Source organism: Xyrauchen texanus, chromosome 13 (assembly GCF_025860055.1).
Source record: "Xyrauchen texanus isolate HMW12.3.18 chromosome 13, RBS_HiC_50CHRs, whole genome shotgun sequence".
Lineage (NCBI taxonomy): Eukaryota > Metazoa > Chordata > Actinopteri > Cypriniformes > Catostomidae > Xyrauchen > Xyrauchen texanus.
Genome location: NC_068288.1, coordinates 28,688,597 through 28,713,637, shown reverse-complemented (window position 1 = coordinate 28,713,637; position 25,041 = coordinate 28,688,597). Strand labels below are relative to the sequence as shown.

The following is a 25,041-nucleotide window of genomic DNA, read 5'->3' as shown; positions in this document are numbered from 1 at the left end:
CTTGATGTTACTGACTCTAGGATAAAGAAAGGGTTCCAGTTGTCAGTGATGCTGGGGTGTCAGTAGTCAGCCTAGGTTTAAGGGGTCGGCTGTGGGTCCCTCTCAGCTGTGCGGCGCCTTTTTCCACCTTCATGTTCAGATGCTCCTTTCAGGTAACGTGTAACGTTAACCTGGATCGCCTCATCAGTGGCATCCTGGGTTGCCGGGTTCTTCCGGATGGCTCCTGTAGAAAATAAAGATCTGTCATTCCATTTGAATGGCATAAGGTCATACACATCTACTTAAATATAAAAAAATATCCAACTTACTTTGAACAATGGTCTTCAGGAACATGTCTCTAAAACATGCTTTATCCCCTACACCAGTCCAGGTTGTATTGATGGAAAGGTGATTAGAGATGATACTCTGAAGCATTCGCCACACGGTTGTCTTTAGGTCCCTCCCACATTTGATTGCCAAAAACCGAAGCTGAAAATACAAAAAAACATGTTACAAATTACATTTCTCTGAAGCTTCTCATAAATTTAAAATGTGACAGGCTGTGGATTCAGACTGTAGAATATGCAGTGTACGATCTTAATTTTACTTTTAGATTACCCTATGGCATTATAAACGAAATCGGCACACTTATAAATCGTTGCTGGAGCTCTTTATCCTGCCTCAAACTGTTGTCAAGCAACGCCAAATCTTCCTGGGTGTCTAGGGGGAGTAACAGATCCCCTGGCAGGGATAACTCTCCAACAGACACATTGGCACTGAAATGTTGCAGCATAGCATTTTGTTGTCCATGCTACGCACAACATCGCCAAACTCCAAGACGTCGCAGCATTAGGGTTTGATCTGCACCTACAGGGGTTCCCAGAATAAAAGAATAAAGTAGTCAGTCCTGGTCCTTCAACTACTAAACTATGACATTTATATCTAGGTCTACTACATGTACAGGTGGCCCCAGTGGGAATTACACCAACAACCACAGGTGTTGTTTGCAAGTTGTACCTGATTGCCCAGTGCGAGCAAATGTTTTCAACATTGTCCTAACTTGCTTCACCTGCTCTTGAAGTGAGCCGCTGTCACCTGGGAAGTAACAATATATTGATTAGCAATACACTAAATATAATAGTAATATAATATAACCACAATTATCATACCAGTAACTTTCCCTGTAATTTCTATCCACAGTATGTTATGCATGGCATACAAGTTCATAATGAAGAACCCTTATGATAACATCAATTTCATTTTTTTTCTTTGAAGCAGAATATTTGTTTGTAAAAGGGGAGGAAAAAGAAAATAATTAAATATTGGTATACATATTTTGGTTGATATATCATACTGTACAGTGAAATTTGCTATTGTTGTATCCCTACTCACCTGAAGGACGGATAGATCAGGCAAATCTCCAGTCAGGCCTTTGTAGAGTGTGTGCTCCTGCATATCCACAGGTATTTTAATTCAAACTTGCAACATATTGTAATAAATCTACAATATTCAGCCTTTACCTTACACCCTCGGTTGTTGCTCTACACTTATTATATTAAATACTTATTTATATAGCTTGCTCACTGTATAATCATGATAGCCTAATACTTATAACACAAGATTGCATCTTAAACGAATGACTGTGTTGAAAACTTGAATAAGAACGCATTTTACCCGGAGGGGACCAGCTAGGGAAACTTACCTGCCTACAATAACTGTTTTCATTTGATTTGAGTTACATTAAACATGAATAACCTTAGCCAAGTCCCCAGGAACATCGGGCTATTAAAGTAACAAGCCTGTAACTGCGGTCTTATCAATTCTAGCTTCACCATACACTCAAACTGTGAGGTTTATCTGCTTTCCTCATGGACCTGTAGCACAATGCCCTGACAGTGACTTCACCTGTGCCCTGATCTTTATTAGAAACTGAGGGGAGAGCAAGTTAATATAATTTATATTACAATTATCACAAAAATTAACAAACAGTCTGCTTTAAAACTAAGAAAAAACAAGCTTCTATACTAACCTTACATAAAAAATGAACACGTGGCGAACTAGCTTAGCCGCTATCTGCCGGCACACCACATTAGATTAAAATACTTACCCTTGTAGTTGTGCAGATAACTCGATATGTAGAGTTAAAAGCCCTTGTCCCTCTTGCTTGTCGGAGCAGGGGACCAGGCATCAACAATGCAATGAACATCGCTGACGCGTATTTTCGAAGATTCTGGAGACATCGAGTAAAAACAGACATTTTGGGCGACGCGCAAGTAAACCGGAAACAGATATGGCGACAGCGGAACTTCACAGTTCAGTCTTTGTAATGTGTTTTAGCAATACATTTTTAACATTTATAATGCGTTTAGATTTTTTTTTATTGCCTTTACAGGGACTTTAACACTTTCTTAAACATTTGTACAGGTCATAATTGCAAAACCTGTAAAAGGTAAAATAACAAAAAAAATCGAGGTTGGAAAAAATTTAGACATAAACGAAATTTCTGCACAACTGTGAAACCAGAGGATAATTTCGCTTTTTCATTGAGTTTATCCTTCACGTCAAAACAGGGATTTTCATGTTTATGATAGATATCACCATGGTTGCAAATTAATAAAAACAATTAAAGTATACCCGAGATTTTGGCCATGTTGCAGATGTCTTTCACTGTTCACTGATAGTCAGGCATTCGTGAAAAGTCTAACTTCATCAATTTATTCTGCTAAATTGTTCATACCATGAATTAAATATCTATTTTAAAACCTAATCAGAATCATAAAGATATAGCCAAGTAAGTTTTACTTTAAGTTTTAAGAATTCTTTTTGGTTTATTGGTGCATGTCTCAAATGCGCAGCAATCAAAGAAATGTAAACAATTTTCAAGTGCATAAAATAATTCAATATATTTTACATATATTACTGTATAATCGCTTCAGAGTTTCAAAGTAATTTAAATGTCATTTCCTAAACCTTGCCTTATCATGGAATCAAGAGTCAAGACTCTGTTATAAACCCTAATGGCTTTGGAGCAAAAAATAATAATAGCCAACATGGCTGGTCGATTTTGAGAGTAGAAATCCTTGTATTTCAAAGCGGCTTGCCGGCATATCGCAAGAAATGGGAGTGACGAATTCGGCGGTAAACGTTTCATCCCAGCCAGTGGGACGCACCTATAGCCGACAGCTTAGGGACGGCGGCAAAAAGAAGCCGTGCGGATATTTTTTGCTATCTGGGTAGCTGGTTCTGTAATATGAACTTAGTAGAGGGAAACGCATACAGGCGCATTTGTGTCATGTATGCGCCACCACGATCAGCCCCCCCGGGGGGGGGCACTGGGTGACTCGGGGAGAAGTAGAGGAGATATTGCGCTATTAACAGAGGCGAAGAGAAAATGCTTCCTCGTCGAGCGCAGAACCTGCACTCAGGCCCTTAAGCAGATCAGCCTGGTGTGCCTGCAAGACCACCATGGTGTGCAGGGCAGCACCAGTCTGACCCGCCGCTTGACACGCCTTCCTCACTAACGTGGAGGTGGTCCTGCACGGCTTCGTGGGGAGGGAGGGTCTTTTCAGCGATGATGCCGAGCCCGGTGAGAGATAACCCGCAAGTGTCTCTTCAACCGGCGGCATTATCGAATACCCCCGTGCTTCGAATATATAAGCACGGGGCGTCGAGGGCACGTGAACGCGGGAAGTATAGGGTTTCCTCCATGAACGAGAAAGCTCGTCATGGAGGTCATTAAAGAAGGGAAGGGACTGATGAGGCGTTCAGACAAAAATGTATCCTCCAATTTTCAGTCATTCTTTCTTAAAACGACATAGATGCCTTTTTTTTCCCCAGAGGATACAGAAAGGAGAAAAGGTTCACTGCACACTGCTTAACAGAATCTAACTCCTAACAGAGGAAAGAAAGTTTGACACACAGCACAGAATGGCTCTGAAGAAATGTGTGATGATGCACCAGTGAAGCATCTATTTATAGCCGGTGCGTCCAATGATTACATCGGCAGAGGCTATAAATTCCAGTCAATGTTCATTGACGTGTTGCATAAATATTCACAGCTGGTCACTACTGAGATGTGTTCCCAAAGCGCTCTTCAGCGCAGCATCCAATGTAGCTTTTTGTAAAGGGAACAAACTTTATTTCATGTTGTGTCGAGTTCCAATGCAGTCAAGTTCCTGCCATCTGCAGGGAGGTGCTGCAGCACCCCTAGTTCCCGCGGCCTTGTTCACATGTGTTTTTGCCTCACAAATTATGTCTTTGAGAGTACAAAGCTACAAGATACATTTAAAAGCTGTCAAAATTTAGGAAGAGAGATTGAATCTCATAATTTATTTTAATTAATTATTACTTTAATGTTTCCGAGTATCCAGAGACCCCATTTATTGAACTACAGTAATTACATTTACCAGAAAAACTAAACACTAAGAACATTTGAAATGAAAATTTAACATAGTTCTTTCATAATATCCATAGTTTTAACAATGATATTTGTAATAAGACCATGGTCTTGGTTTCTACTCTGCCTTGAAAAAAAGTCACATACTCTAATATTTCGTTGGACTGCCTTTAGCTTTGATTACGGCATGCATTCATCCTGGCATTGTTTTGACAACCTTATGCAACGTCACATTTATTTTCATCCAAAGTTGTACTGATTTTTGGCCGAGACCTTGTATTGATGAAGGGAGAGTCAAACCACTCCATAAAGTCTTCTCCAGCACATCCCAAAGACTTTCAATAGGGTTAAGGTCAGGACTCTGTGATGGCCAATTCATGTGTGAAAATTATTCCTCATGCTCCCTGAACCAATCTTTCACAATTTTGAGCGCGATGAATCTTGGCATTGTCATCCTGGAATATGCCCGTGCCGTCAGGGAACAAAAAAATCCATTGATTGGATAAGCTGGTCATTCAGTACATTCAGGTAGTCAGACTTAATTTTATTGCCGTATAACATTGCTGAGCCTAGACCTGACCAATTGAAGCAACCCCGGATCATAACAGTGCCGCCAGAGGCTTGTACAGAGGGCACTATATGACAAGTGTATTGCTTCATGCACTTCCCTTCGTAACCTGACGCTCCCATCTCTTTGGAATAGGGTAAATCAGGACTCATCAGACCACATTACTTTTTGCCATTGCTCCACAGTCCAATCTTTATGCTCCCTAGCAAATTGAAGTCGATTTTTCCGATTAGCCTCACTAACAAGTGGCTTTCTTGTGGCCACACATCTGTTTAGTCCCAATCCTGTAAGTTCTCTTCACGTTGTGCGAGTGGAAATGCTCTTACTTTCACTATTAAATCTTAACTCAATTCCAGTGATTTCAGCAATATCCTCTGTTGTTTTCTTTGCTTGATGCTGGCCAATAATTTTCCCCTTCTGAAACACTGTAACATCTTTTCCACGACTATGGGATACCTCTTCCAACATGGTTGTTTAAGAAATGAGAAGCTGCACACTGCATCAAGAGTCATTAAAAAGTAAAAAGAATCATTGCCAGCTGAAACATATTAATCACTTCAATAATGATCCAATTATAGGCTCATCATAGTATCTGCTTATTGCAATCCAAATGGCGAATTTCTTTTTTTGTTTTGTTTTTTGGCCAGGCAGTGTACTGTAAATAAAGAACTATAGCATTTTTGTAATGAAAAACAGAAGTCTAAATACATTTAGAAACTTTTTCTGCCACAACTACCATAGTTAATACAGTGCAGTTAGTGTGACTACAGTAAATCCATGGTAAATGTTTGTTAGTGTTTTGATGTGAGGATTGAAAAGCCTCCTGTTTTCTTTGTCAGTCCCATTTATAATGTTGGGGTTGTTTGTTTTAAATTAGTTTCATCACCAAGACATGAGTTTTGCAACAGACAATTCTGTACCACATTCAAACAGGTTTCACAATCCCCGCCACACTTCTCACTGGTTCACAAGCACGTTTAAAATAGTCTGTTCAGTTGAGAGCAGTCGGTGAATTACAGCACCTGTTCTTTATTCGCTCTGCTTTATCCATTGAGCAGTGTTGATAAATTATCCGTGTATCTCTGTCATTCCGATTTTGAAGCGAGAAAAATGCGCTCTTAAACATAATAGGACTGTTCGAGATGCCAAATGCCTTGCCTCGTCAGAGTGTTGGAAATATTCACATATCATTTATACGTATTAAAACATGATATTAGAGATAAAAAAAAAATCTAACATTTTAAAAGAGAATGAAACATCGTGGTTGTTTAAGCCATGAGCATTAAGCTGTGCCATCAGCAAGTCAATTCCCATCATAAGTTTATTCAGCAACTACACCCAACTGCACTGACTTGCATGGCTGCCTCGCTTTCACGAGAGTTATTTGATGTAGACCTTATTCATGGTAGTGCACATCGAGACTGTGAGGCATAGACTTACCATCTCTTCACTGACACATGGTATAAAGCTGTAAATAGTTCCTTGATCAATTCTGATTTTCAGAGCAAGACGGACAACACTCTGGATGTGTCTCAATGAGCTTCCTAGTTCAGTAGTCAGGGCACTGATCAGGGAGTCGGCCATTTTTAACATTCGCTCCCTAAAAAATCCCACAATGCACCGTAAAAACCAGGGAGCATCTTTGCTCACTACGTTCACTTACTGGAAATGTTGTCATCTTCTTTAGTCTTTTAGGTCATTAGATGACGAGCACAAGTGAAAAACTATGAAGTACAAGCCTTATTTTCTCTTTAAAAGAGAATTTGTTTGTAATGTCATTCATAATTACATGAAAGTGAAACAATCTTTTTTAAAATGTGAGTTATTAAAAGAGGTTTTAATATACACTCCTGTATATTTTGATTTCTTTATTTAATGTAATTTATCTTTCATAACAACACTGTACGTTTGAATATCTTCAAAGACAATGAACAATGGTGTCATTTATAATGATGCTGATTAATAACAACTGCGCTTCAATGTGTGACGTCATTAACGTGTCTCAGGTGATTTATTTATAAGTGTCCCAATGTTCAGTGGAGGAACACCCTTACCAGTGCCCAAATTCGTGTTCATGATATACTGATTCACCACATAGGGAGCTGATTGAGACACCGGGTCTGACACGTTTCTAACCGGCATGCACCTCGCAGTGATCACCAGTGATCTCAAACGAGCCTACACAACGAAAACGATAACTGATTGGTCAGTGAGACGTTGCATTCCCCTGCCATCATATGTTTCAGAAATGAGCTTGCGGGCCACATGAAATGAAGTGAGTTTGACACATCACTGCGAGTATGCGTGTATATTTGTGTGGTGGGGTCTCTTTTGCAGTGTAGAAAGTGCACAGCTGACTGGGGCTGGCAAGCATTACGTTTACATTTATGCATTTGGCAGACATTTTTATCCAAAGTGACTTACAGTGCACTTATTACAAGGAGTTTGCATCCATGTGAGTTATAAACTTTAGACAACGATGACAGTTAGATCACTGATTTTTTAAAAAGCTAATTCCCACTGAGTTGGTTGCATGGTGATTCGGCCTTAATACCTTAGGATGTGTATTCAGATTCAATAATTCAACGATTATAGTCAGCTTATACCACAGTTACCACATGTAGTATGCAGAAACACGGAATCTAGTCATTAAAATGGCATTAGCAATAAAATGCAAAATTTGGGCGAAAATGACTGTTTGAACGTACAATTAATCAAATTAAAATTGTGATATATCTTATTATGATAATTAAACTAAAAAAAGTATCTGATTTAATTGAATAAGTATATAATCTATTAGTGATGCACACTTCATTATGAATGTGTAGAGCCGGCCGCTCATATAATGAAATCATCGTGTGTGTGTGTGTGTGTGTGTGTGTGTGTGTGTGTGTGTGTGTGTGTGTGTGTGTGTGTGTGTGTGTGTGTGTGTGTGTGTGTGTGTGTGTGTGTGTGTGTGATGAAAGATACAGAGAGCACTCTGAAGTGCACAGCACATACAGACTATGTATTAGATAATTCTAATCACTCTATTAGGAATAATATTCACACTGGGCCATGGAGCATACTGCTTATCTGGAGGTGAGAAACCCACAAAAGCGAAAATAAAAGTAGTTACATTTAAATGGACACATGTGTTTTTGCTTCTATATTACACATGTTGGCCACATATAATGTCTTGGAAATGTCCTGGAAAATTGTGCCTTGAAAAGAGTGGGCACCCTGACTATCTTAAAGCACAAAACTATAAAAGTAAGAGAAGAAATATTAAAGTATCCAATACAGAGTGGCACAAAAATGCATCCTGAATGTAGAATGACACGCTTCAATGTAACCAGAGCTCTTGGGAGTCTCCGGACGATCCTCCCTGCGAGAACTGTAGGAAAATGATATGGTTACATATCTAGTTTACAACATCAAGCAGTATAAATAATTTTTACTGCTTTTTCTTACTGTTTATTTAAGCAGTGTCAGACAGAATCAGCAAAATACTTTAATCTCTCCAAAGCGCATTACTCACAGCAGACAATTTAAACTCCAACAGTGATAGGTTTGTAATGCATTGTTGATACGGCACTTTGATGGCTGAAAAAATATGGACTAAAATAAAGAAATATATAAAAAAAGACTTCCTGCACACTGCAAACCATAAGTTAGCAGAACTCAGACAATTGGTTATTTTTTTTCCCAATATATCTGATAGTCTCAACTTCTTGGGTTCAATTTTTGTTATGCATGATCAAAAAAGAAAGAGGCTTCATATCTTAAAAAATAAAAAAATCACACAGTGATATCATATTTAGCAGGAAGTTACTTCCTTCAAGCTCTGCTGTTCCCATGTTCTAACACACACACACACACACACACACACACACACACACACACACACACACACACACACACACACACACACACACACACACACACACACACACACACAAATATGCCATAACCACCTATCTGAGTAAGTCTCATACTCAAATAGTGTTTCAGTGATGTTAAACATTTAAAGTGGTTTCACCTGCACATAACTAAATGCTAATCACTGTTTCCCTTGTATTGTGCCATTTCCCAGCATTCCGTACACAATCATGGTTTGATCATTCACCCCATCTCCGTAATAAATATTTAGCAAGATGAATTGTTTCTCTCTGAAGGGCGGGAGCTGACAGGGGCTGAAAAGCCGGCTGCAGAGGAGACAGATATTGATGCAGAGGAACAGCCCCTCCCAGACAGCACTATAGACGAGTTCAATCGTGGAGTCACTGACCTGGATGCAGCCAAGAAAGAGGACAAAGTCACCAAGGACATAAGGGTATCACATGCAGCACTCTTGCCATCTTAATTATTCAATCTATATCCATTTTTAACAATCATTTTCTATAATGTTGTCTCTTAAAGTAGTTTAGTAAATTGGTGTATATCAGCTTTTACATAACAGTTTCCAATTAACTTCAGTAATCGAGGGAAGGTTATTCGGCATGTTTTCATTGTTTTGCAGATTATGCTGTTTTATGCTCATGGCGACACTCAGCCTAGGGTCCAGATGCAGCTATAAAACCATTAGCATAATCTTATAGTGTGGAAGCCGCTGTGCTGCAGATGATTATGTAATGATACCTTGACTCTGCTTAGTTGAGGCATTCAAGAACGTAATTGTGCTCATGACAGTTGAGGAGAGGCAAAAATAACATGTAACAAGAAAAAATAAAAATATAGCCACAAGCGACAATTATCACGGCCCAATCATAATATTTACATTTGACAGAATAGGTCCTGTAGATACTGTGGACAGTATTTGGTGTCAAATTTTAACTGCTTTCATCACAGTTTCACAAATAGGATTTTAGGTTATAGCACCCCCATCACCTAAAATTGACAAAAATTTGTGACCTCTGTATGTTCTGTTGTCCAAGTGTACAAAGTTTTGTTTAGTTACAATATTCCGCTCTCAAGATGTAGGCCAATTAGATATAATGGGCCACACCTGAAAGCGTATTGATTTATATCTTCCGAACAACATGGCGAACCAAAATTAATTTGATTTGTATTTTTATTTTATTTATTTTTTAATTTTTTTATTTATTTAATTTTATTTATTTATTTATTTTTTTTTCTTTTCATTTTTGGCACCCTCAGTCAGATTTGCTGATTCATTACACAAGAACGGTTTGATATATAAAAACTCTGAGTATTGTTTAACCGCCACTGTCTCAAGATTGTTTGACCATAATTTGGGCATGATCGGATGTTCAAAAAGTCATTTTTCGAAATAAAATTCTTGCGGAAATTAAAAACCAGATGACTGTTTGATTCAGAGGCACTAATGGGTTTAGAGGAAATATACCTTTTTTTTTCTAGCACCTACGGTTTTAGAGTTATTAGCAAAAACATGGATTAGTTTATTTTAGCAGCACCTTATGGCCGATTCCCACAAAATGTTCTATGCAGCCTAATTTTCACCACCTGTTAGAGGACACCAAATTTCATAATGATCAGTCGTACACAATACAGGTTATTAACTGTTAAAATTTTATTGGCTGCTGGTGGACATTTTATTTTTTTTTAATCTATATTTTAAGGATATGTTAGCACTTGAACCAAAAAAGATCTTTGTCGATCACGACACAAATATTTAGGGCAGAAAAAAGGAGGAATAATAATAAGAAGAAAACCTTAACAAATATAACAGGGTTTCAGCACCTTCGGTACTTGGACCACTAATAAAAAAACTGTGACCATACCTAGATCTTATAGTGGAAGATATTAGGTACAGAAGAATTGATTGATAGTTGAATGTAACTTGGTCTGAGTGATATGGATTATTCATTATAAAAGTAAGCATCATTGTGAATTTGCAATGATTACGTGCACTTTTTATTTTGGCATCATATTTTCTGAAGACCACGTCGTCATTAGACTAGTTTCATGATTCCTCCTCGTCTCATTACTCGAGAGTATGGGAGCGCTAAGACTGTTTTAATAGCAGCTCTGATTTCAATTTCAGATGTGAAAACATCTTCAGAGTTAGAGTTTGATTCATTTCCATTAGTCGGTAACTGTTCGTTGATTCAGTTGTAATGATTTGTTTGCATCAATAGTAATACATTTTATTACATTGTATTACTATTGTATTACATTACACATTTAATATAATTAATTCATGTTGTAAAAATACGTAGGTAAATGCTGTTTTTATTGACTGTGTGTTATTATATTGTTGCAAAAATAACATTATTGGAAAGCATGCCTTGATTATTTTTACTACTGTTTTATTTCCTACATAAACCTTTTGAATCTACTTTACAACAATAGATATTTGTGTTGAAATTATGGTTCCTCCGGTTTAAATACATAAATATTAAGATATACTTTAAATAACATCCAAAGCCTAAAATCATCAGGATTTATTTTTTATAGCTATAATGCCTTGCTCTAATTGTAACTATAATTAGATTGTAGTCATCCCATTTAATGTGTCTCTATAGATATTTGTCACCATCTTAAAAATGTCGGGTAGAACAACGACAAGCATTCTAATAAAGTTGGACTTGATATAGGAGTCTGCCTAAAAATAGCTACGTATTGAATCTGAGATTTCCATTCTGGCCTCCATTCGGGTAAACGTAGCTTGTGTTTTAGCACGCTGAAGGCTGTTTATCTTTCCTCTCAGGCATAATTTTGTGGGTTTGGTGCATCAGTGTCTAAGATGAAGAGGCTGGAATCATGTCTGAGAATGATAAGACACTCCTCTCCTCAGGAAATTACAATGTCAGAAGTGTTTGGGTTGTCTCAGGCGATTGATCCATGGTTTAAAAGTTAGTCAGAAACTCTTTTACTCTCAGCCAGATGGAGTATAGAAATATCTTGTGTCAACCTCAAAGGTGCTGTGTCCTTATTTCATTTGGTTTCTAATAGTTTTTGACCCAAATGGACATTTGTGCACTCAGATATTACTCAAAAGGTGTGTGATAGTAGTCTAATGACTAAGGGATTGGTTTGCTAATTCAGAAACAGATAAAGGTGACGTATAAACTGCAAAGTTACAGATCCTTGAGTAAGATTCTTTGAAAATTGCTCTCTAGGCAGACTGTTGCTGCATTTATTCTATTGTAAGTTGTTTGAAAAAGCATTAAATCAAATAAATATTAAATCAAAGTGCCAACACAATATCAGTTTTAAGTCTACTTTTACTTCCGTATAAGTGCTACGTTCCAGTTACTCTATATAATATCTATTCTAGTTTTTCTTATATTTGGCCATCATGGTATTGGAGAAAGGCGTACTTGAAAAACGAGGAAGGCGCTGACACACCTCTAACCATTCCAATTTACTGACAGCGTTTCGACCCATCAATAAATTGGAGTGGTTAGCTGTGAGTTACTGCATTCCGCATTTTCTATGAACATTAGCTTTTAGCTGTGCATCCCTTTTTCAGATGTGTGTATATTACTTCTAAATTCAGAAATTCAAACTTGCTAACACAATATCAGTTTTTAATCTGCTTTTCCTTCTATATAAGTACTACTTTCCTGTTACCCATATTTGTTTTAAGCATTTCGTTGGTTTGGCCATCGTGGTACGAGGAAATTCATCCTTGTACTGATTCCAAAGAAAGAGACCTATGCACCTTGCATTAATTTCTGTCTTGGGTGATCAACTACAAAAAAATAAATAAAAGAAAGAAAAAACCCTGAAGCGATCAGGTGAGAGACATTGCAGTTTACACATGTTATTTACATTTACACTTATGTTACTTTTTACTTCAGTGTGTTGCTTGATAAAGTTTAAAGAAAAAGTAACACAGTGAGTGCAATAGATAGATAGATAGATAAAGGTAATTTTGATTCATCTTCTGGCTAGTCTGTTTTAAAGCTGATTCATCCACACGTCTACATTTTGGCACTTGTGAAAATAAATGGTATTTAAATTGTGCATTTTAACAAATGTCTTTATGAGTAAGGTCAAGAGTCTTTTCATGCTGCGAGAATGAGCTCAGTCATACTTCTACATAAAGCAGTTCATTTTAGATTCTTGTACATTGCAGAACAGGGGTACTCATATGATCTTGTAGACTGGAAATGAACTGGCTGTGTAGGAGTTTGTGTTGTTTTAAGGGCTAGTACAAGTGTCAGAGCTTTTGGGTAAGCCTGAAGTCATTTGTGCTAGTGGAGCAGAACGGACCCATTGAAAGTTTATATTGAATAGTAAATGAATAGCATTAAATCTAGTTGTACTAGTTGGTTATCACGCTGTACCTTTCTTCCTCAACATTTCCAAGTGCCAGTCTTCCAATGATGTTTTGGAACATAAACTGGTTTGTAGAATCATTTACTATGTAAACTATGAGTGAATGTATTAACAGCATGCTGAAATGCTCTTGGTTTGTATTGAGGTCATGTGCCCAACTAAGTCTGCATCAATGGATATTGGATAGTGAGAAGCATACTGATTTATTTGAGCCTTTGGGCATGAAATCAATACAACTACTGATCAGATGGATTTTTGGCTGGGGTTTTCACTGATAAGTGTGACTTACAATTTTTGACGCATGTTTTATCCACATTCTGAAGATGACCACATAATTATGATTGCTACCTGAGTGGAAAACAGGCAAGGAAGTTTAAATAAGAAACTTTAAATGGTCTGATATGGTGCTAATCAGTTTAGTGATTGATATAGTTCCTCCATTCACACGGCTTGTATTGGCAATCATCTTGGATTTTTAGAGAAATGGTTTGGGGGTGTGAAAAACATCCTTTTTTGTAAGTTTATTTGAATATAGGAGAATTATTAAAATCTGAATAATTTTCTGATAAATCAGCTAATCCTCATCCAGAGCTTGGATCTTTATGTATGTGATATTTGGCTTAACATAATTTAAAACATGTTCCACATATAACATTTTTAAACGTGAATTCTGGTGTGTGCTTGCTTGATTAATATGCATAAAAGAACAAATTACCATGTTTATTGTGTTTCTTTTTCGGCCTTCTGTTAATTAGAGCAGCAAATCTCTATTTCACCCCACCATATTGTTTATTGAAAATGGGCAGATGTTTTCTAATAAAGAGAGGATTTGAGAGATGTTATAGGTCTGAATGGAGTTCTGTCTGAGCTTTGGAAATTGAATGGGCATCGGACTTGCCTGGATCCCATTTCATGAGAGACTGCTGTGCGTTTTGTTGGATTCTTCAAACAATGGGTGCTGAATAACTAATGAGAGAGGATCAGTCCTTCTCTTATACGGTGCTGAACTTTACCCAATGTCAGGCTGCTTCAGAGCCACAATCATGAAGCCTTGAGCCAAACCACTGCTGAGGGAATATCAAATATAGGGCTACGGTGTTCTGTAGCTCTGATCTTATCAGACTGTCTCTGTCTGACAAATAGACACATTTCTGCCAGGAATTGGCTCCCTTTAGTCATAGGGCACATACATTACCTGTATGCAGGGAAAACTGTGTCTACGTATAAAATCAGCCAGACCCTTAAGAAGCTGGACATTATAGAGCTGTATTTAAGGTATAGACGTACAGTATATTGTCTCTTCCAAAACCTAGTTAGTTGCCTAGCATTTTAAATGCAAGGCATGCATGTTCCTGCGGTTTCAAAAGGTAGCCATCTTTATTACAATATCACCTTGGATACCATAGGCACCTTTCCACCATTGGATGAATGGTTCTCGTTGCAGAATCATGCTGTTCCGATCCTGGCTTGTTGCTGCTGTTACGATTTCTGGTTCCATTGTGGTGCCTCAAAATCATGATCAGAATAGACTGATTCGGCTAGTGACCAATCTTTAGTTGCCACCTACTAAAGGTTAGCTCACCATATTGATAAATCCAAACAAGGAATGGTAGTAATACCATACCAATACCAAACTGTGATCAAGTGGAAATGCTACTGGAACTTATCACACTCAGAACCATTCTGTCTGTTAGTGGTAAAGCAGCTGAAGGCACCATTGCATGTATCATTCGCAAAGATGAGATAAATGTCAATCAGTGATAAAAATTGTTCAGTGTAATTAAAAATGTATGTACCCCATATTTGTGTGTGCTATGTATTTTTATGCTTATTGCGATACCACACTGTTAGCTTAACAACATGTTAACGCCAAACACAAGTTAATTATCTCTTACACTTAATCTGATTGTTATGTGTTTGGCTAAAATTGTTCCAAATGTCCATAATTAGAGGTTATGATGATTCTTTTGAAGCCAGCTCCCTATGTAGGCTCAAACTAGGTATTGGAAGAGAGCTGTAGTCTTTCCATTTTCAGTCTTTTTCTTCCCATCGGGGCAGTAGTGTCCATCTGGATCAAACTGTGCATGTGAAAAGGGGTTTGGAGATGGGATTTTGGGCACTGGCAGTAAAGAGATGCTCTCTCAAGAGCCCTCAGGCCTGTAAATGCTAGATAGTGCCCTCAAGCCTGAATGTCATTCAAAGCAAAGGCAATTTCTCTGGATAATTCATGATGACCTGAGTTTAGCTCATGTAGCTGTGTAGGAGACAGCTTTGCTTTTGCCCTAGTGCTCAGTTTCAGCAAATCCTCCCTGGTGGATTGCTGTTTGGACCAGATTGGTGTTTACGCATTCTTTGAGAAGCTAGAGGATGTTTAATTCCTCTGTACTCTTGCTGGAACTGGGAATGGGGATTTAACAATTCTGGTTTCCAATTTCCTTTCACGGTTTCGATTCCATTAACGATTCTTTTATTACTTGTGATTCCTAACTATATTCTAAACAAAAATTATATCTTTTCATAACAATGTGTCATATAAAGCCTTAAATAAACACTAACTTTTCTCTGTTCATTTAGAATTCCAATTATGTCATTAGATTTATTCAGACTGATAATTTGTAAGTTTGTTACTGGTTATTGAGTCACATTATCACAAATCAAGATTAAACAACTGTTTTATATATATATATATATTGTTCATTCCATCCATTTATTAACATCTTTTTGTTAACACAATCGTTTAATTGGAGCTGATAGGAGAGACAAAGGAGCTGACTTTGAAGGGGAAAGGCATTCATCTTCAACTTCAATACAACTCTGTATTCAATTTAGGTTAATCACCTTAATGTTTGTCTCAAATTAACTCTTAAAAGACTGACTCGTATCCTGCCTAGAAGTGTTAGAGCCTCTTAACCCTTTGGGGTCTGATGGTGTTTTGGGCCATGGAGAAGTTTTGACATGCCTTGACATTTGTGCTTTTTTCAGTTGCTTAAAAACACTGTATTCAGCACAAACGGGGCTACAATAATATGTGAGCAACATATGTGTACAAGTTTGTATTTTTGAGAAAATAACGTTTATGTATGGTTTTTGAAAACGCAAAAATGTTAAGTCATTGAAATAAGGCCATAAAACACATACTAAACATTTGTCCACAAGCCTTTTGAGAACTGGATCTTGTAACCTAGAGTATTTGCTACAAAATTCTGTGAAAACCACCCTGATCACTCATATACGAGGAGGTGTGAATTATCATGAATATTGATGTATTTCATACCTGAGGAGACAAAGACCCCTCCTCTGGGCCCATCACTGAGGAATGTGATGGAAAGAGAATGAATGTAAGGAGACTTAATGATCAAAATCAAAGTTAAAAGAAGTAATAAAAAAGTATAAATTTTCTTTACATAAAGACTTTACTTAATTTTAGACCTACACTACCGTTTAAAAGAAGTCTCCTCTGCTCACTAATACTGCATATATTTGATCCAAAATACAGAATAGTTTCTATTTGAATATATTGTAAAATACAATTTGTGATCAAAGCTGAATTTTCAACATCATTACTGCGGTTTTCAGTGTCACACAATCCTTCAGAAATCATTATAATATGCTGATTTTCTAATATGGCCATATTTAAACTGCATTTTACTCATTTACACCTGAACACGAAGTTGGACATGAAGACAACATCATCTGCAAAAAGCAGCGATCCGCAGCGATCTGCACACCTTCCCCACCCCGACTACGCCTCAATATCCTGTCCATGAATATCACAAACAGGATTAGTGACAAAGCGCAGCCTTGGTGGAGACCAACCCCCACATGGAATGAACTCGACTTCGTGCCGAGGACCCGGACATAGCTCTCGCTTTGGACGTACAGGGATTGGATCGCCCTAAGAAGGGACCCCACCCCATACTCCCGCAGCACCTCCCACAGTTTCTCCTGGGGGACCCGGTCATACGCCTTCTCCAGATCCACAAAATACATGTAGACCGGATGGGCATACTCCCAGGCCCCCTCCAGGAGAGTAAAGATCTGGTCCGTCGTTCCACGGCCAGGACGAAAACCACATTGTTCCTCTTCAATCCGAGGTTCGACAATCAGCCGAACCCTCCTCTCCAGCACCTTGGAGTACATTTTACCAGGGAGGCTGAGAAGTGTGATACCCCTGTAGTTGGCACACACTCTCTGATCCCCCTTTTTGAAGAGGGGAACCACCACCCCGTTCTGCCACTCCTTAGGCACTGTCCCAGATTTCCATGCAATGTTGAAGGGGGTGTCATCCATCCAAAGCTTTCAGCATGTCTGGTCGGATCTCATCAATCCCCGGGGCTTTGCCACTGCGGTGGTGGACGGTTTTCCACTTTCAAAGTGCAGACCGAAAGTCCTTCTCCATGGCTTCTCCAAACTTTTCCCACACCCACTGCTTTGTCTCCCTCATGGCCGAGGCCGCAGCCCTTCGGGCCTGTCGGTACCTTGCAACTGCCTCCGGAGACCTCCAGGACAACAAATCCCGTAAGGCCTCTTTCTTCAGTCGGACGGCTTCCCTGACCACCAGTGTCCACCATGGTGTTCGAGGGTTACTACCCCTTGTGGCACCTAAAACCTTGAGGCCGCAGCTCTCCACCGCGGCTTCGGCAATGGAAGCTTTGAACATTGCCCACTCCGGTTCAATGTCCCCAACCTCCGCAGGGATGCCTGAAAAGCTCCGCCGGAGGTGTGAGTTGAAGATCTTGCGGACAGGGACCTCCTCCAAACGTTCCCAGTTCACCCGCACTACTCGCTTGGGCTTCCCCGGTCTGTCCAGAGTCTTTCCCCACCCCCTGACCCAACTCACTACCAGATGGTGATCGGTTGACAGCTCTGCCCCTCTCTTCACCTGAGTGTCCAAAACATATGTCCTCAGATCCGACGACACGATTACAAAATCGATCATCGACCTTCGGCCTAGGCTGCACTGGTACCACGTACACTTATGAGCATCCTTATGTTCGAACATGGTGTTTGTTATAGATAATCCATGACTAGCACAGAAGTCTAATAACAAACATCCACTTGAGTTCAGATCAGGGAGGCCGTTCCTCCCAATCACGCCTTTCCAGGTGTCCCTGTAATTTCCCACGTGCACGTTGAAGTGACCCAGCATCACTATGGAGTCCCCTACTGGGGCCCTATTCAGGACTCCACTAAGGGTCTCCAAGAAGGCCGAATACTCTGAACTGCTGTTCGTTGCATATGCACAGACAACAGTCAGAGTTTTCCCCCCCACAAGCCGTAGGCGTAGGGAGGCGACCCTCTCGTCCACCGGGGTAAACTCCAACGTAGCGGCGCTCAGTCGGGGACTTGTGAGTATCCTCACACCCGCCCGTCGCCTCACACCCTGGGAAACTCCAGAGAAGAATGGAGTCCATCCCCCATCCAGGAGTACGGATCCAGAGCCGAAACTGTGCGTCAAAGTAAGCCCCACCAGATCCAACTGGTAACCCTCCACCTCCCTCACCAGTTCCGGCTCCTTCCCCCCCAGTGAGGTGACATTCCACGTGCCTAGAGCTAGCCTTTGCTGCCCGGGTCTGGTCCGTCGAGGCCCACGGCCTTCACTGTCACCCATATGGCAGTGCACCCGACTCCTGCGGTTTCTCCAATGGGTGGTGGGCCCAAGGGATGTAAAAGGGGGGGTTTTACGTCGCTTCTTCGGGCCATGCCAGAGAATGAAAGATAAATGGAGATTGACAGATATTAAGATATTTAACACTTTATTTGACTATTGTTGTACTAGCCAGTCAAAGGCAGCTTTTGCTCTTTATACAACAAATCAACTAACCATTAGGGCAGATATTAAATCATCCCTACCAGGTATCAATGGATGCTTAAATATAGCAAACCATGAATTAATTTCAACCTGGCCTTGTTGAAATGCTAGTCACTCTGATAAAGCATTGGCATTTCTCTCTCAATGATTTTTCAGAAGATTTGACAAAACCCTTTTGTCGTCTTAATTCAGTCAGTCATAAATGTAATCACATTTCAGAAGGATGCATGATAATTCAATGAATGATTAATTAATTTGTTACATAATATCACAGCTGTTTTGATATTTTAGCATTCTATTCCATTTCCCAATGTCATGTGCATGCCCTTTATAAAAGAATAGCTCAGGAACATAGGTGTTTATGCTTTTATTTTAACACTAGCCATAAAGTTGAATCCCATAAGGCTAGCCCTTACTACATATTACACATATGTTATTTTGTTGCCCTTGTTTATTGATCTGCATATAGCAGGGTGTTACAAGGGAAAACAGTGCCTGTGTGTGGTGAACAATGGCCGGTCATGGTGAATGAAAGAGAGGGTTGGTGCAATAAAAGCAAAAGGAAGAGTGGGCCGCCTCTTTATCGATCAAATCCATCTCACCTGTTTTCGGTTTCTCTGGTCTGCACCACCATGGCTGTGCAGATGTCTGTCCATTTTCAGATACAGTGCCATTCAAGAGTCTTCGTTCTCTTGTGACGATCCTTTAGTTTTGCATTTTTCTATACTTACAAATTATGCAAGAACCCTATTTTAACTACTCTGTTTATTATTATTATTAGTATTATTGTTATCAGGGCCCGAGCACCAATGGTGCGAGGACCCTATTGTTCTTCTAGGTGTTTATTATTATTATTCCGTATTCTTTTTCAAAGTGAATCGCATTTTTGAGTGCCTAAACATATTGAAAACTCGTACAAATTTTCACATGCATCAGAAGTGGCAAAAATGTACATCTGATATGGGTTTCAGAATTAGGTGTGGCAAAATGGGTTGATAGCGCCACCTACAAACTTTCAACGATGTGCGCTTTACACACCGTTTCACCTACACATACAAAAATCGGTACAAGTGTATAATGCCAATACCTACAAAAAGTATCTTGGACCCATGCCCCTAAACTCAACAGGAAGTCACCCATTTTGATTTGTCGCTCAGTTTTTGCCATTTCCATGCCTCATACTTTACCAAACTTCTTCTAAAGATTTCATTGCATCTACTTCATATTTAGTTATTCTAATCTAAAGGCTTTGGCGATGCTAAATTGCGAAGGTTTTGGTTTTTCACTACACGGCGTGACAAAGTTCGATGTTTCGCCATGAAACAGGAAGTTGTTATAACTCATACATACAATGTCCAATCTGCCCCAAAATTTACATGTTTGATAATAGTCCCAGCCTGAATACATCTACGTGCCAATATTCAGTTATAGTCGTAGCGCCGCCTACTGGCAACAGCCAATACCAGGTCTTGTACTTGAACAAATTCCTCCCAGAAATTTAATCAGATCAGCATTATATTTAGTCAGTCTTGATGATGTTAAATTGCGAAGCTTTTGAGTTTTCGTTGAAGGGCGTGTCCGTGGTGCCCTGACAAAGTTTGATATGAAACGAGTCACATTTTTGAGGTCTAAACATGCTCAAACTCATGAAACTTTGCACACATCTAAAAAGTGGGGAAAATTTACATCTGATACTGATATTAGAATTAATTGTGGCAAAATGGCTCGATAGTGCCACCTACAAAATGTCAACTAATCAGCCCTCGTGCCATGTTTTACCTACACATAAGAAAATCAGTAGGCATATGTAACATGTCAACACATACAAAAAAGTATCTTAGAACTATATCCTAAACCCAACAGAAAGTCAGCCATTGTGTTTTTGCCATTTCAAGGCCTTGTACTTTAACGAACTCCTAGAGATTAAATCAGATTGACATCACATTTGGTCAGTCTAATCTAAAGGCCTTGAGGATGCTAAATTGCGAAGCTTTTGAATTTTCTTTGAACAGCGTGTCCATGGTGACCTGGCATAGTTCGATGTTTTGCCATGAAAAAGGAAATTGTTGTAATGCAAACATATAATGTCCAATCTGCTCCAAACTTCACATGTTTTATAAGAGTCCCGGCCTGAACATTTCTATATTCCAATATTCAGTTATAGTTATAGCGCCACCTATAGGTTACATTCCCCTGGCACAGCAACCCCAGTGTGCACCAGGGTGCTAGTGCCCATTCATTAGCAGCTTTAATATTAGCATTGCAATTTTGGTGAAAAGTTGAATTGAAAATAAAAAAATAATAATAATTAATAAAACACAAAGAATTCCATCTTAAAACACTGCTAGTAGCAAGATTGCTTGAAATTGCTTACTAACCTTATCTGTGTAAAGTCATATCTGTATTACAACATCCTTGTTATGATGACCTAATTCCAGTAAACTTCATAATCTGGTAAATCCTTAATTTAAGACATTAAAATGATGTTGGCACGAATAATGTTTACGCTTTGCAGCTATACTTTTGAAATAGTGTGATTTTTTTTAATATGATGGTCTGACCTTATTCACTTCCCATGTAAGTGCCTTACTGTAACTGCAGTATTTGCTATTTTTTTTAACTTCAACGTTCCTTTCATGACATTAAGATGGACTGTTTAAATGTGTTTCGATAGAAAGTACATCTAACTTTCTTTGCAAAGGAGTCAACATAGTCAATGTAAAAAAAAAGACCTTAAATAGTGACTAAAAATAGTGCCGAATATTTTTTTATTGTTATTCATTTTACATCATAATGTGTCTTTGTTTTTAAAAAATACTATTGCTTTTATTTCCAGGTTTAAATTTGAATCCCAGATTTTAAGTCGAAACCTCTACCCCTTTGAACTGTGGTGTATGTCTCCAACATTATCAAGGATAGCTAAAATAATGTAGTGTAAATAAACTGTATAGAGGTGGCAGCCATCTGCTTTGCAGAACGGCAATGAGGACATATTTGTGGCTGCTAGCACATCTCACCCAGTGCAGCTGTGAGAAGAACAGTGCTCTTTACGTTTAGCCTCAAGGGCTTGGGGGTCTCCACCAGGGTACAACCAGCATTTCAGGTATTCAAAAGAGCTGGCATATGGCACAATTTCATGAAAGAAATAGTGTTATGTGTCTGTTCTATGATTTATAGTGTGCTTTGCACCCAAGTTTGTGCTATTTTCACAGTTCTATTTCACATGCTGCTCAGTGCATTTCAGTGTGTCCTTTTGTGTATGGAATGTCAACATAAACTCCTGATTTATATTCAGGTCTTTATGTTTGTTTCTTGTATAATGAACATGCTGCGCTGTTAGACCTCTCAATTGTTTTGCCAATTACCAAAAAGACCAGCGCTGTAATTGTGTGCTTGATAAAAGCTTACAATGTAATACTCAGCATATTTTCTTTTTAATGGAAGATGTGCAGACATCCTCGGGCAGCAGTGGAGTGTGTTGCTAAATCTAATCCACTTTGAAATGTGCTTCCTTGCACAGTTCATCCATCCCAGACTATCAGAGACCTCAGCACATTTTAATTTTACTTTTGTGAGCTAGGCAGTATTTTGATGTTTAGATGTTTATTTTGACATTTTTCTAAGAGATTATTCCTCAGGATTACATTGAGATGGCTCTTAGTATTGGTGTGCTTATCTAAATTCTACTTTCCACAAACTTTTCAGTGATGACCTTGACTTGTTGGTATCTTAGTACGTAGTCTCAGCTTCAGACAACATGTAACAGTTTGGTCTCTGACTGTCTAGTGCACGGTGCACACAAAATTGGCAAGTGCTAGCTGAAAGTTGCCTGTTTCAATCTGATTGCCAGGAAAGAAAAACGTTGCATTGCCATGGTACCAGTTTGTTACAATGAGCTGTTTTGAAAGAACTTAACACTGGATTTGCTAGAGTTCCAGGTCAATTGCATCAAATTGTGAAATGATTCTCAGTGTTTTGTTTGAGGTGCTTAGTATCAACTTCAAGTCCATCTGAGAAATAATCTATACTTATTACTTTAATATGGATAGAAATTTAGATTAGGAGGTCTTCACACATTTCTGCTATTCATTTCAGTATTTTCTGTTGAAAGTAATTAGAATTTGAAGTTTATGTTGAGGTAATGCTGAAATATACTCTACGTAAGTACTTGAAAGCCATTGCATCTAGCAATAAATACTTGATTTTGTGCATTATTGTGTTCCAATATGTGTCATGCCACAATTCATAACAAAACGCAAGTACGTATTTCAGCTTCATCATTGCAGCAAGGGGCGCTATTAAGGACATTAGTGTTAACCTTTTGTTTCTACTTTGAGTTTTCTCTTTTTAAGTCTATTCTGTCATGGTGAAGCAACAGTTTGAGAATATTGCTGAGCAAGTAAATTTAAATCAATATATTTATTGCAACTTACCTAAATAATGAGATATAGTGTAAATAGGGCTGGGCGATATGGCAAAAAATATTATCACAATATTATTTTTCATATCATTCGATATCAATACACATATTCAATCACGATATTCAATCACATTTGCACATTGCACATTTTTTTTAATTTCCAAAAATAGAACAGAAAACAAAATCCTAAACGGTCTAAATGGTCTTTACAAAACTGCATTGGGGACCCAGACACAGCCAATGCAGTGGTGTCTGAGGGATCTTCTATGAAAATATTACAATATTCAACCGTCGTCATGATGTTTTGCAGTCAAGATGGAATCAATCTGGGAACGCAGTGTCCTGCATAGCAGGGGCAGTAGCAACTTCATTCAGTCTGAAGCTGCGTTTCCACTGACGCGGAAGAAATCTGCACCAAGCCATTCCCAATGCTAGGGAACCGCTTGCCTAATCCAATCCACCTTGCGAGCTTGACGCTCTGCTTCCATAGGAAGAAATTGAAAGCGCTCGCTCACATTCGCTCACTACACACCAGTGGAAACATACGATAACAAAGCCAAACTGCTAGCATTTTTACCAACATGCATGTCTAGATGTAGAACACAGGCTAAATACAGAAAATTACTCAAAAGCTTATCGTCGATATCATGGAGTCTTTTTATCGCAACAAATATTGATATCGTTTTATCGCCCAGCCCTAAGTGTAGATATCACCGATGGTTTTTTTTCGAGTTTGTTTGGTGTACCTGCCCTAGAAAAAAACACAAGCTCTAAAACCTTAACATTGAGTCAAAAAAGAGTCTGTAGCCACTATAATAATGGTTAACCTTGAGCTCAATCTCTGGTTAATCTTTAATTCTCTTCCTTGTCGTCTCTGTAGTTGTTATTCACCACCTTGAGGCCTGAATAATTGAATAAGCTTAACCAAAAAACGAAATCGCTGTTGATGTGGAAATGTCTTGTAGAAAATACATGTAGATTGTAAAATGGCCTCAATGGAAAATGTAGAGCTGCATGGTTGCAGGTTATTTGTACATCCAATAACCATTGACCAACAGTGATTTAATTCCACAGGCATGTAGTAATAAAATGTATAAAGTGGAATTGTTGCAGTTTTTCCCCACTCTGTTTATCTATTCTTATTTATTTCTATTTCATTGTGTCTACAAAGTTTAATTTCACTCCTTTCCAGAGTTTACTCTGTCATACTTCTGGTTAGGGACATGCACAAATGAGTGTTGTCATTGCAATATGAGTCTTGTTTGCTTTTAATATGACACAGGTGGGACTTGCTATTTTGTTCAGGCACAAAATCTAGATGTTCTGCTGTATAACATTATTTGTTGTGGTGCAGGAAGACCCTGAGTCATCTAAGAGAAAGGCACAATAATCCTACGTGTCTGTCCACTAGTGTGGAAGAAATTAACTCAATTCTGCCCAAAATGTCAAAGCTCTTCCACAGTTGAAGTCAAATGTTGATATACATTTAGGTTGAAGTCATTAAAACTCGTTTTTTAACCACTTCATATTATTAAACTATTGTTTTGTCAAGTGTTTTAGGACATCTGCTTTGTACATGTAACAAGTAATTTTCCCACCAATTGTTTACAGACAGA

The 25,041-nt window shown here is 38.6% G+C and overlaps 1 protein-coding gene across 3 annotated transcripts in view; it reads left to right on the top strand.

The window, feature by feature from the left end:
* The window catches only part of LOC127654394 (carboxyl-terminal PDZ ligand of neuronal nitric oxide synthase protein-like), a 182,896-nt gene that overhangs the window by 109,605 nt on the left and 48,250 nt on the right, over positions 1-25,041 (top strand). For all 3 annotated transcript variants that reach the window (XM_052141548.1, XM_052141547.1, XM_052141549.1), the window contains one exon: positions 9,101-9,258. In XM_052141548.1, coding sequence (XP_051997508.1) covers positions 9,101-9,258 — 158 coding nt within the window. The remainder of the gene's footprint in view (positions 1-9,100; positions 9,259-25,041) is intronic.